Consider the following 12,751-nt stretch of genomic DNA (forward strand, 5'->3'; position numbering starts at 1 on the left):
AACAGTTTTACATAGTTTCAATTGTATAACATGTCAATTCTGAGAGTCTCAAGAAGGGGCCAGGTGGTGGGAAGGGAGGGGATGGGCAGGGGGTAGACAAATAAAAAACAAAATCACTATCATCATTCTTCGATACAGGCTATCTGAAAGTACACAATCGGGGCAATTTTTAGTAATTCCAATTTCCACCCTGGCTGCTCCCTTATCATATGCAAAAATTAATCTGCGTCCTTTGCTTCAGAAGTGCTCTTCCGACATTCCCAACGCTAATGTTGTGCATTGCATTGATGATTGGTGCTGGCCAAAAGCCTTCCAAAAGTCATGAGCCAATTAAAGGGAATGGTAAGGGACATAGCCCAATAAACCCGTCAGATCAGTCACAATGTCACTACACCTGGTGAGAAGGCCTAGCATTTGTTGTGAAATATCAACTTCAGGAACGGACACTTGATTGTTATAATTGGGCACGTTTCTATGGGCTACTTGATGAGTAAAGTGAACATCATTTGGTGCATTGGCATATGGAGCAGTAGGAAGAGGGATCATGGACGACTGAGTTGTATAATTGTTGATATTAGAACTAGAAGATGCACTTCGATCAGCAATACTACTAGCATCGTTGACGGTCCTACTATCATTTGTCTGCTCACCTCTAATAATAGCTTCTTCCAACATAAATTTTACACGGGGTGATACCCTATTACTACCATTACCACCATTGCTCATTGGCCCTTCCTCACCTGGGGGTTTCTTTAGACATGATTTCAGCTGCCCAGGCATTGTTGAGGACCTCGAATCAGCTGCCCCATCTTTTGCTGCAGAAGTCTCGGCGGCAACATCTTCCTTTGGCACCTTGATAGTTTCTGCGTCTTGTGCTTCGGCTGCCACTTCTCTAATGTAGCATCTCACATTGGGATTCCCAAACAAATTATTGCTAGCACTGGCAAATCTATAGGCCCCCACTGCATGATCCCTGTATTGGTAGACCAAACGGCAGGTGGATGACTTCCAGAAGACCCGAGTAGCTGAATGATCCATAATTCCAAAACGGGCAAACTTAGCCTTCAGCTCAGGAATGGAGGGAAGAGCTCCATTAGGTGGAAACTTCATAATAAGCATGGTTGGGTCAGGCTCCTTCTTCTTACCAATATCTGGCTTAGAGACTTTCGCTTGTGTTGAAGACAGTTTTTTGGCAGGTATTTCCTTGCTTTCGCCTTGTTGAACTTCTGAAGCCTTCAAGGAAGCCTTCTTTTGTGCTGCCAATGCTCTCACATCATTGATCTTTTTCTTCTTCTTGGCAGCAATTTCCTCTTGCCTATCTGAAGGACCCCTCTTTCGCCCTCCTTTGGTAGGATCATCAGGCCTGGCAGGATTCTTCTCTGGCTTCAGATTTGATGTTTGTTTCACATTATTGGTGGAGGCAGTGTCTGAGATATGGGCGACAACATGTGATTTGCTGATGGGGGTACTTGACTCACTCTCAACTGCGGCAGACAAGGCCAAGCTTTTTTGATAGACAAGAGACCGGAATTTCAAGAACAGTTCTCGTATTGTTTTTATATTGCTGCTCTCTACACCATAAAATGGATCAAGAGCAAGAGCATGTAAATCACTAAGTACTTGAGGAAGCTCAATATTGTTGCTTCTAACCCGAACCTCATCTTCTGTTACCAAACCATCAGGCACAGAGCTACCTGTGGCATCACCCTTTTGCTGAATATCCATTTGAAGTTCTTCCCTAGAAGCTGAAGGAACTTGGACAGACTCTCTTGCTACTTTCTCCATCACCATACTATCTGAAGAAACAGCTACTTGTCCCTCCACATGATTAGAGTTTGCATTCAAGCCCCCCTCCGCCTTCTTTTTCTTCTTTTTCTTCCTCTCGGTTGAGGGACTACTGCCACCACTCACTTCCTCGCCAGAACGTTTACGAATCTTGACCCTATCTGGTCCACTATTGATCTTCTTTACTCGAGAACCCCCAGCATGCAGCTTTGCTTCAGTAGGCACAGAAGGCTGCACAACATCAGTACCATCATCTTCAGCTTGTCTCTGTCCATGCAGTTCTTCCACATTAGCTGCCGGATTTAATGGCTGCTCAATCAAGGTGGAGCCAGATGCACTAGGCAGGTGCTCAGCAGCACTAGGAGAAACATCTTTTCCTGATAAGGAGGAACCATCTAGATGAACGGGCTGGTCAGAATTAACTGCTGGTGCTGCACCAACTTGGACTTTCAGGTTACCAGGCTCATCTCTGCGTTTAAATAGATACCTGTCTTTCTCAACTTGGTCCTTCATTTTATTAGATTTTGCAGAACTCTTTCCCTTACCCAGAGTTTCTGCCTGCACCAATCTGCCACTCAAAGGAGCTGTAATTTGTCGAAGCACAAAAGACACAAGTGAGCAAAATTTGACAAGAAGTTGAGAAATTTTTGCTAAAAATGTATAAAGCGCTTATTTAACAAAAGGTAAAGGTACAAACAATTCAAAAGAGAGATAGAAAAAAAACAAGAACGTGAAGCTAATATTAGAAAAAAAGAAATCCAGAAAAGTTAAAGACTCAGAATCCCAATAACATAACCAATATGAAGATGGAAGCAAACAAATTCTAAAAACATTGAAATCTGCAATATAAATGCAATTATTTGTCTGTATGTGCAAAGAAAAGTAAAAACATTGTGAAGGAAATGACTTTAACAGCTAAAAAGAGATAAGAATTTCCGTTGATATCTGGGGTTTCACCACATTAAAACAAGGATAAAAAGCAGTTTGCACATAAACTGTCATATTTTCTTTGCCCAACTCAACACAAGGAAAGCGCTACACTTTATTTTGTCAGTTGCTAATTATATCCACCCTAAAATGCTATGTCCGCATACAACTTTAGGTTAAATGTTGGACTGCAGCATTTATTTTTACTACATAAAAGGGACAACAGTTGAACTTACCATCCCATACTTTTGCACGCCACATTTCTTCTGGAATAACAACACAATGCTATAAGCTCCTATTCATATTCAATTTCAATTATTCACCGGCAAATACACTATTGACAACTTGACCACCACTCCACAGCCATTTTACAGGATGTTTTGAAGAAGAAAGGAAACCCTTTTTATTTTGTTTAAGTTTTTTTAAGAAAGATTTTGTTCTGTAAAATTCAACTTACCAAAAATCCTTTCATTCTTTGTACGACATCTCACACGATATTACTGTTGTCAAACAATCTAATCCCATATTACTTTTTGCAAATTACACTCCCTATCTCAAAATTTTTTTATCTTACTTCCCTTTTTGGTCCAACAGGAACCAATCCATTTGTAGAGAGCAATTTATAACCAAGACTTTCATATCACAATTCCTTCCCAAGAAATGAAGAATGCATCTCTGTTGAGACACTGATTCATATCCTCAGTCCAATTTAGTTGTTTCCTACATGGTTTTATCTAAAATTAAACTGTTGACTAATGACTACTGCAAAGTCTTTGGTTCGATCACGAATGCATAAAGCTAGTTCTAAATTTCGGCATGTGTTTCACAGGGTGAAAATTTGAACACAGAAATAGCCCTTTAGCTGCAAAGAGTGCAATTAGATACAACAGCAGGAAAATACACATATTTAACCACTAAATCCAATCTTGCAATTCCCTTTTGCTTTTCTCAATTTTCTTTTATTTTTACTCCTTTATGGTTTTCTCCTAGTTAGCACATAAAAAACCCAACCATATGGTCTCGTCGTAAGCATCGCCTTGTTATTTGAACATCACAACCATACTGAACCATATTCAGTACTGCATTATTGCTTCAATTAATTGACCATCATTTGCTACTTTTTTTAGATAAAATTCTCATTCTTTTTGCACACGCCACTGTTGCTTCTTTTTATTTATAGGTACGGAGATGCTTAAAAGTGGGAAATAAACGCAGGACGAGTAATCCCTCCCATCGGTGGAGGAAAGACAAAAATGAAAAAGAAAGAAGAATATATAAGCCAATGAGTAACTCAAATAAGACGCAAGCTTATCCCTCATTTTTCCTTCGCTGCAGGACGCATACAATGCGGTGTTATCTATTTATGGTTCACCACAGACATTACACCAGATTATCAAAGAGGCAGAGAGACGCACAAGGGGGGGCGATAACAGAGAGAGGAGAGAAGAAAAAAACAAATGCCTACTAAAATACAGAAGGACAAAACTCTAAACTTCATCTAGAAGTGTCATCAAACTTCTTCTGATTCATGTCAAAAAAAATCAACAAGATTTAACGACATCAATTTCAAGATTAATGGGTTAAGGATGCATGAATTTATTCACTTCTACTTTTTTTTAATTGTGAATATATTCACTTCCACTGAAGAAACCATTGCAGAAAAGTTCTGTAAAAATAAGTTTGGGTTACAACAGCAACAAGAAGAGTAAAATACTCCTAGCAAACACTGGACCTAAAATAAACATCCCAGCATGACTAACACTCAATCTCAACTAATTGATATCGCCAATAAAGATTTTTTCCTTCCGTCATACGCTATTTTTCGCTATGTCTACAAAGACTCCAAGAATTTGTAGGTCTTTCGAGACAACTTATTTCATGTAATCTTAGCTTTACCTCATCTGTTTTTAACACCTCCCCTCACTATGATTTCACACCGATAATCTGATACATTAGGAGATCGACGTAAGACATGACCAAACCATCTCAAACAACCTTGTCTCTTTTTATCCTTTAGTGTGTGCTACTGCCGCCTTCTGCCGAAGGTTATTTAAATTAGATTGCTGGAATAGGGCACCCAAGTGTGGTAGATAATCCCAAGTAATCCTTTAACAACTTTTAATGAAATTCCCTTACTTCATCAACAAAAAAAAGTAATCCTTTAACAACTAATAACTGGTATAGAAAACAACAAAATATATTTTATTCAAAAGGATTTGTGTTCGATTGGAAAATAAATCTAATCCAAGTGAAATATATACTAGTGAAAAGTGATTAATACAACACATCCATAAGGAAAGTAAAGAATGCCTCAACTAAACAAGGCGCTTAACACCAAAAGCTGGAAACCCATTTATTGTGACTGCTAGTAGCCTGGTACCAGCAGTCCAGCACTTCCCTCCAAATGAGAGTTCGAGGTGCTAAAACACTGCAATCCCTTCATAGCACTAAAGTTCTAAGAGTACCATCCAAGTAATGAGCTTGAGAATGCTTCAAAAATTAGATACAAACTAGTCGTGCAAAAAAAAACCGTGTTGGGTTTTGGAGGATTTCGATAGAAGAGCATTAAATATAACATCGAAAGAGAGAAATTAGTACCTCTTGAAGAAGGCTGTCTAAATGGCTGAGCCACTGCTTCTTGTGCTTGTTTAGAAGGAATAACACCAAAAGCTTCAGCATACGTAGGATCAAATTCCTCAAACACTGCCTTCCTATAAGCCAACACAGTCGCCTTCTTCTTAACAAAGTTAAGATCGGTCTCGTGCACTTTACTCCTAGGCTTTAACGCCAACTTCCTCACAAAGTCAAATGTCTCTTTCGGTTGAAACCTTTCCCTAGCCTTCTTAATCTGACTGGCAGAGTAAGTACAATTCTTCTCAAGATCACTAAAATCTACACTAAAAAACCCATCAACCTCCGCAGAACGAAACTTGTATCTCTTCCTACAATGACAAACCAAACCTAAAGCACTCCTCCGGCCTACCTCATCAACCCCTTCCTCCACCGCCTTAACAAAGTTCTTCACATTAGTTTGCATAGATTTTTCAGCAAAAGTTGGTTCAAAATGTACTAGCTCATCCGGGTCAAACCAGCCATAACTGCTATCACCATAAAAAGCCACTAAAATGTGACCTTCCCTTTTACTCCTTCGTACGGAAGGAGTAGCAAACGCCTCACTAAAAATGTGACCTGGCCACCAAGGGTGTGATTTCACCTTCCCCCACACCATATCACCCATTTCAAAACCGTAACCAACTGACCAACTCTTCCCATTCCCTGCAAACTCATCGAACTTAGATAGCATCAAATGGTATCCAGAAACAACAGGCTCCATTTTTCCCTTCTTGACATCAGTTCTACTAGAAACTAATGATGTCGTCTTACCTTTCTGCTCCAACTTAACCCGATTCGCTTTCACGGAGTTCGCGCCTTCTTCCTCTATCATGACCCTAACCTTAATTGTTTCATTTCCCTCGTTTTCCGCATTCGAAACCCTAGAATCCGAATTCGAAGCCCTAGAATTCTTTACGTCCATAGAAACCCTAGAACCATCAGCGGGGGTGATACTGGAGGTTGTTGTGGAAACCCTAAGTTTCGTCTCTTCTACTGAATCGTTCCTTCGATTTGCTTCAAATCCGTTGCTCATCACAGAAATCATTTCATGGAGCTAAACTTCCGATATCCATACGACGTGAAATGAACCTTGAGGAGAAGAATAGCAATGAAATTTCCAGAAAATGCAGCAAATCACACGGAAACAGTGACAATTTTGGGAGATTACGGTACAAACTACAACCTTGTGAGGCTATGAGAGAGAGAACGAGAGAACTTAAGTATGGCTGTGAGAGAGAGAATGGAGCTTAGTATTTTCGGCCCGTGGGCTTTAAGCGGTTTAAGGCCCAGTTTTGCGGTTATAAATGAGGAAATGAGTGGAAGATCCCACGTATCAATTGATTATTTTTATTCCGCCACGTACCAAGGATATAAGGGTGCCTTGTTATTTGGTTAAATTGTCAAGAGGAAAAGGATTAGTCAAAGACAACCCTAAAATCTTTGGGAAATTGTCGAAAGCTAAAAATAAGATTTTGGGCAAAAAGAGGTGTATAAAACTTAGTGACCAAACTATATAAAATGCGATTTCAAATCGCGCTTTACTTTAACGTCCGTTTGGGACGTTAAGTTAAAGCGCGTTTCAAAACCCCGTTTTATATAAAATGCCTTTTCAAACCACGCTTTACCTATTTTGTGGGCCCACCAATAACTCTTATGCGCTTAACTGACATAACAATAATTCAAATGTGTAAAACGCCCTTTTAAAAGGCATTTTACTTTAAAAAATCCCCCCCCCCCCTCCCGATTGGGCATTGCCTTATTTAAAGGCGTTAAGGGTTTTGCAAAAATTCATTCAGAAATATTCTCAACTCCTGATAAATTTTTCTTCTTGTTAAATTATCTAGCATTTCTTCATAATGTCTGAAGAGTGAAAAGTAAGGGTTTTATTATATTGGGGGGAGGGGGGAGCTGAGGTTGTGGTGGCGAATAACTCAGTGAGCTATAGTTTATCTCCACAGAGTCATTTTAAGTTGCCACTTACAATGGAGTACGATAGACTGGTATCGTTGTTATGTAATAAAATGAGTGTGAGCAAACGTTCGGTGAATCTTAAAATAACCGGAAGATATCCCTATTCTGTGACTTCGCAAGGGTTTGCTTGTTACGATGAGTTTAACATCGAGGATGATGAAACTCTGAGAGATTTTTTGGGGACTCCAGATGAATACCGAGAATTTATTTTGATAAAAATATTGGAAATGTACATGAAGGTTGAAGACGTTCGCAATAATGAGGTTGCGCAAAGCGGGGATAACCCTAAATCGTCGGGTGGTTATTCTGGAACAATTTTAGCCGAACAGGTTCCGGCTAAAAGAGTTTGGCCGGATCTAAACTTATCTCCATGGGCGAATGAGGAGCGAGGAAATAATTTCTCTCCTACTTTACATAATCCACAAGACGACTGTAACTTCAATTTTCCTTTATGTTACGATGTTTGTTTTTGTTGTATTGAATTTGTATTAACACTCATATATTCCACAGGTGGTATAGTCCAGATATGAATTTTACAAGTTATGAACCCATGCCCAGTTGGAATATGCGTAGTTTTGGTGTGTTGGATCATGGTGGTCCATCCGGGAGTCATCACCAACAGGATAATGTCCATCATGGAATGTCAACACATTACGACTTGTAAGTGAAGTGATATAGTTATATGTAAAGTATTGATCAATTTGAGTAGCTTATTATTTTGTTGTTTGTGCAGTGAAAACGAGCAACATGATGGTCCTGTCCTCACTCAGTTGCCCGTAGATGACGTATTTACTCGGAATTTGGCATATGCGCAGAGTCAGGAAGATAGTAGTTATTATGACAACAATGCCGATGTCTGGAGATGACACACCCTTCCCTGACGAGGGTGACGATGAGGAGGAAGAGAATGCTGAACCTGATTTGATGAGGGAGCATGCTCCACCTCCCGTTAGACCAAGAGTGTACGAGTCCCACGTGTCGTTTCATTCAAGGCATATTCCCTACCTTGATCATTTGCCAAGTATGCCGGATATGGATGCCCTCACAAGGGATTTTGACGAAATTCGAACAGCAATGTGGGATGAGTCTATACCAACGGTGCTGGCAAAGGGCATGCCTTTTCCTGATAAAGCGCGCCTAAGCAGGGCGGTGAAAATGTACAGCGTAAAAGAGTGTCGTGAGATGATGGTATGTGAGTCATCTCCAGATGTATACAAAGTTGTTTGTCGTAGATGGTTTACGGGTTGTCATTGGATGCTACGTGCGAGCAAGAAGAAAACAAGGTCGTGGAAAGTGGGTAAATATATTGGCACCCACAATTGTGAAATGAACGCATTCAATGGGAATAACTTCAACTTGGATGTTGACTTGATTTCTCTTCAACGGATTCCACATATTGAAGCGTCCATAAGGGATCAAAGAGTGTATTACATCCGTCCACCAGGAATATGGGTGTATTATTACCAAAAGAAAGGCATATCTCGGGCGCAAACGTGCATTTGAAATTGTTTATGGTGACTGGGATAAGTCTTTTTCATCTTTACCCAGGTACATGGCCTCATTGCAACACTTTAACCCCGGTACTGTTGTTGAATGGAAGCTTGAGCGGAGTGCAGGAATACCGGAATATATATTCAGATACGTGTTCTGGGCATTTAAACCAGCAATTGATGGTTTTGTGCAATGCCGTCTGGTATTTCCATAGACAGTACTCATGTCTGTGGAAAGTATGATATTAAGGTGTTGATCGCCGTTGCAGTAGATGCCAATGGACAAATCTTTCCCCTAACTTTTGCCATCTGTGCAAATGAAAGCCAAGAGATATGGACGCTATTTTTGAACCACTTGAAGGAGCATGTTGTCAAACAACGTTTAGGTATTTGTCTAATATATGATCGGCATATGGGTATATTAAGTAGAGCATTTGCCTGAATGGCAAGAACCGTATGCATACCACTGTTACTGTGTTAGGCACCTGAAGGCCAATTTCTAGAAGAAATATCCCAACAAGGAATTGCATGATTTAATGTGGATGACTGCAACTGCTCACCAGGAGTGCAAATTCAGGAAGCGCATGGAATTGATCCGGCAGGAAGACGAAAGAGCCTATCATTGGTTGATGCGACATGAGCTTCACAAGTGGACATTGCATGCGGATGGTGGCAGACGATGGGGAACCCTGACTACAAATGTGTCTGAGTCTTTCAACGGGTTATTAAAGTCTGCACGGGGATTGCCTGTCACTGCCATTGTGCGGATGCCATTCAAACAGATGGCGGAGAGGTTTGTTGAAAGGCATAGAGGTGCATCGGAATTTATGGAGAGGGGTGTTGAATTTATGCCAATACCAATGAAAAGATTTGAGAAATACAGGAGGCGAGCACATTGGCATTCATATTTACAGTATTGCAACGAGCGAAATATTTTTGAAGTTCGCACCGCTATACATCAAAATTGGGGGAATAATATACACACCGTAAATGAATCTAGCAGGTTGTGTTCTTATGGGAAATGGTCCATCTACCACACGTCGTGCTCACATGCCATGAAGTGCTTTCAACATACAGGTTTAGGGCCAACCAACTATGTTGATAAGCAATACAGTATTGCTGCATACTGAAACACATATAGTGGGCAGTTGCAGCTAGTGGGTGCTGAGCATTATTGGCCGTCGGAACCATTTAAAATGGTGTGTAACAAGGACTATTTGCGTAAGCTACAAGTGCGAAAAAGAACACGTATATGAAAACAAATGGATGTTGGTGATACCGATTATGCGCGTAAATGTGGCATATGCTCGCAAACAGGACACGACTGTCGTAAATGTCCTTCAAGTGGTTTGGGTGGCGGTGGTAATCCAGCTCCTGGTAAAATTTCATCTAATGTGCCCAACTATCAAGGATACATGTAGTGTTTTGTTTTCGTAATGTGGTTGTAATAAGTGTATGTACTTGTTTATATTGCAAGATGTATCAAATAAAATTATATTTCCATTGTTGTTAAATCTTATTAATATTTAACATTTTTCAGTTAGGTAAATTAATGAATTTCTCCCTCCCGTTCATGTAATCAAAAATAGTATTGGATTAAAAAATGGAAAATTTTTACGTTGACTTTCGAATTTCACTCTAATATTATTAGAATACTACACTATCAGAGGAGGAAGATGTTTGATAAATATGTGAATATATATAGCGCGGGTAAATACTATGTTATGTGTGTTGACTTGTCGATCTGAAAAGCTGCCCACCTGCGAAAAAGTTATTTTATATCCGAAAGAATCTTTAACACGCGAAGCATAGTGTGGTTAAATACTACGTTATGTGTGAGCATATATGTCACGGCCCGGATTTCCCACCATCGGGAGTCGTGATGGCGCCTACTGTTAGAGCTAGGCAAGCCAAGCATTTAAATATTTTCGGATAACAACATAACAATAATAAAATAACGAGTCTTTAAATAAATGCGGAAGTCTTTCAAAACATAGATAACTGAAAACCCAAAATGCGGAAGTCTAATATTTCACTACCCAAGACTGGAGTCGCTATCTCACGAACTACTAAAGAGTGCTACAAACAAGTCAGAATAGAAATACATAAATGTCTGTCTCGGTACAATGGAAACAAACTGAAACATAGAAAGGGACTCCGGCCTGCGAACGCCAGCTAGGCAACCTAGTAAGTCCCTGGACTGAAGTCAGCTCCCGATCGATATCCTACTGCTGTGGTCCAAAAGCTGCTCCGGTACCGTGATCTGTGCAAAAGAGCACAGAAGTGTAGCATCAGCACAACCGACCCCATGTGCTGGTAAGTGCCTGGCCTAACCCCGGTGAAGTAGTGACGAGGCTAGAGGACTACCAAATCAACCTGTGCAGTTCAATGTATATATATATGCAGTACAAGGAAAGAATACAGAAGTTTAACAGTTAAGAGGGAGGGAAACATACTATGGGGAGGTACAATCCGAAGATAAAGTCAACAATTTAAATAAGAAACAAGGCAATAACAATAATTAATGAGAGCAGGACAATCAACAGTTGCACGGCATCAACCTTCGTGCTTTTACTCTCATTCTCACCAAAGCAATCAAATAAAGTGCACGGCATCACCCTTCGTGCTTTCCCTCACGTAACTCTCATATCATGGCACGGAATGATCCTTCGTGCAAATATAACCAAAACATGGCACGGAATGACCCTTCGTGCAAATATAATCAAAACATGGCACGGAATGACCCTTCGTGCAAATATAATCAAAACATGGCACGGTTCCTCACCCAAACAGTAATCGCAACCAAATGGGGCGAGGGGATAAACAAATAATAAGAACTGTCCCGGCAAGGGAATTACACAATTAACAGCTAACTCCCGGCAAGGGAGCAACAACAATACTTTCACATCCCGGCAAGGGAAATAGTCAATACACTCAAACCATCCCGGCAAGGGATTAATCATACCCCTTTCTATTGCTTTCATTTCTTACTCAATAGTCTTTTTGTCGTTCGAGCCAGCGCTCCAAAGGATTTGCAATTCATAATTAGTTCTCATACTCTTCACATTGCATAAAATTCATCAATTAACATGGAGGAGTCATAACAATATCAGGATAAGTGCATACAAGGACCCACGGTCATGCTAGACACCGGTGTATAGATACTCGTCACCATGCCTATACACCGTACTCGATCATTTAGCAATTAGCAATTAATAACACTCTAATCCTATTCCTTCAAGCCAAAGTTAGATCAAACACTTACCTCGCTTTGCAACCAAATTCAAGATTCCAATAAACCTTCGCCTTGAAAATTCGTGTTCGAAGGCTTCAAATCTAGTCACAAATAATTTAATATACTCAATACAAATAGTAGAAATTAATTCCATATGAATTTACTAATTTTTCGGATTTAACTCAAAAATTGCCCGTGGGGCCCACTCCTCGGAATCATATGAAACTGACAAAATATGATAACCCATTCCGATACGAGTTCAACCATACAAAAATTATCGAATTCCGACATCGGATTGGCTTTCAAATCTTAAATTTTCGTTTTTGGAAGATCTGGTAAAAATCTGATTTTTCTTCCATAAATTCATGGATTCATGATGTAAATGAGTATGGAATCATGATCTATAAAGGATTTATGATAAATAACACTTACCTCATTCAAATTTGTGAAAACCCCTCTGAAAATCGCCTAAACTGAGCTCCCCCAACTCTATTTTGGTCAAAAATGGCCAAAACCCCCGTTTTATAGCATTTTACGATTCGGGCGCCACAGGTGGCGCCGAGCGCTGCCTGTGCCGCTGGTTCCAGTACCCAAAAATAATCCCGGCGCCATGGATGGCGCCCCGCGCTACCTTGGGCGCTGGCGATGGGAAATATTTTTTTCCGACACAAAACTGGGCATAACTCTCTCATACGATGTCCGAATTGGACGATCTTTTTTGCTATGGCTG

General features: G+C 40.2%; 1 protein-coding gene across 1 annotated transcript; it reads right to left on the reverse strand.

The window, feature by feature from the left end:
• Window positions 1–6,590, reverse strand: LOC109217400. The gene is made up of 2 exons (XM_019381640.1): window positions 5,311–6,590; window positions 1–2,369 (listed from the first exon to the last, which is right to left on the reverse strand). The coding sequence occupies exons 1-2, from the start codon at window positions 6,368–6,370 to the stop codon at window positions 331–333; spliced, it is 3,099 nt and encodes a 1,032-aa protein (XP_019237185.1). The 5' UTR covers window positions 6,371–6,590; the 3' UTR covers window positions 1–330.
• Window positions 6,591–12,751: the final 6,161 nt, after the last annotated feature.

This window comes from Nicotiana attenuata, unplaced genomic scaffold, assembly GCF_001879085.1.
Source record: "Nicotiana attenuata strain UT unplaced genomic scaffold, NIATTr2, whole genome shotgun sequence".
Classification (NCBI taxonomy): domain Eukaryota; kingdom Viridiplantae; phylum Streptophyta; class Magnoliopsida; order Solanales; family Solanaceae; genus Nicotiana; species Nicotiana attenuata.

Bases quoted from the DNA above. Each gene is read 5' to 3' on its own strand.
- LOC109217400 (XM_019381640.1), bottom strand. From the start codon at position 6,370: ATGATTTCTGTGATGAGCAACGGATTTGAAGCAAATCGAAGGAACGAT. The intron at 2,370-5,310 runs GTACTAATTTCT...GACAAATTACAG, and splicing joins TAGACAGCCTTCTTCAAGAG to CTCCTTTGAGTGGCAGATTG.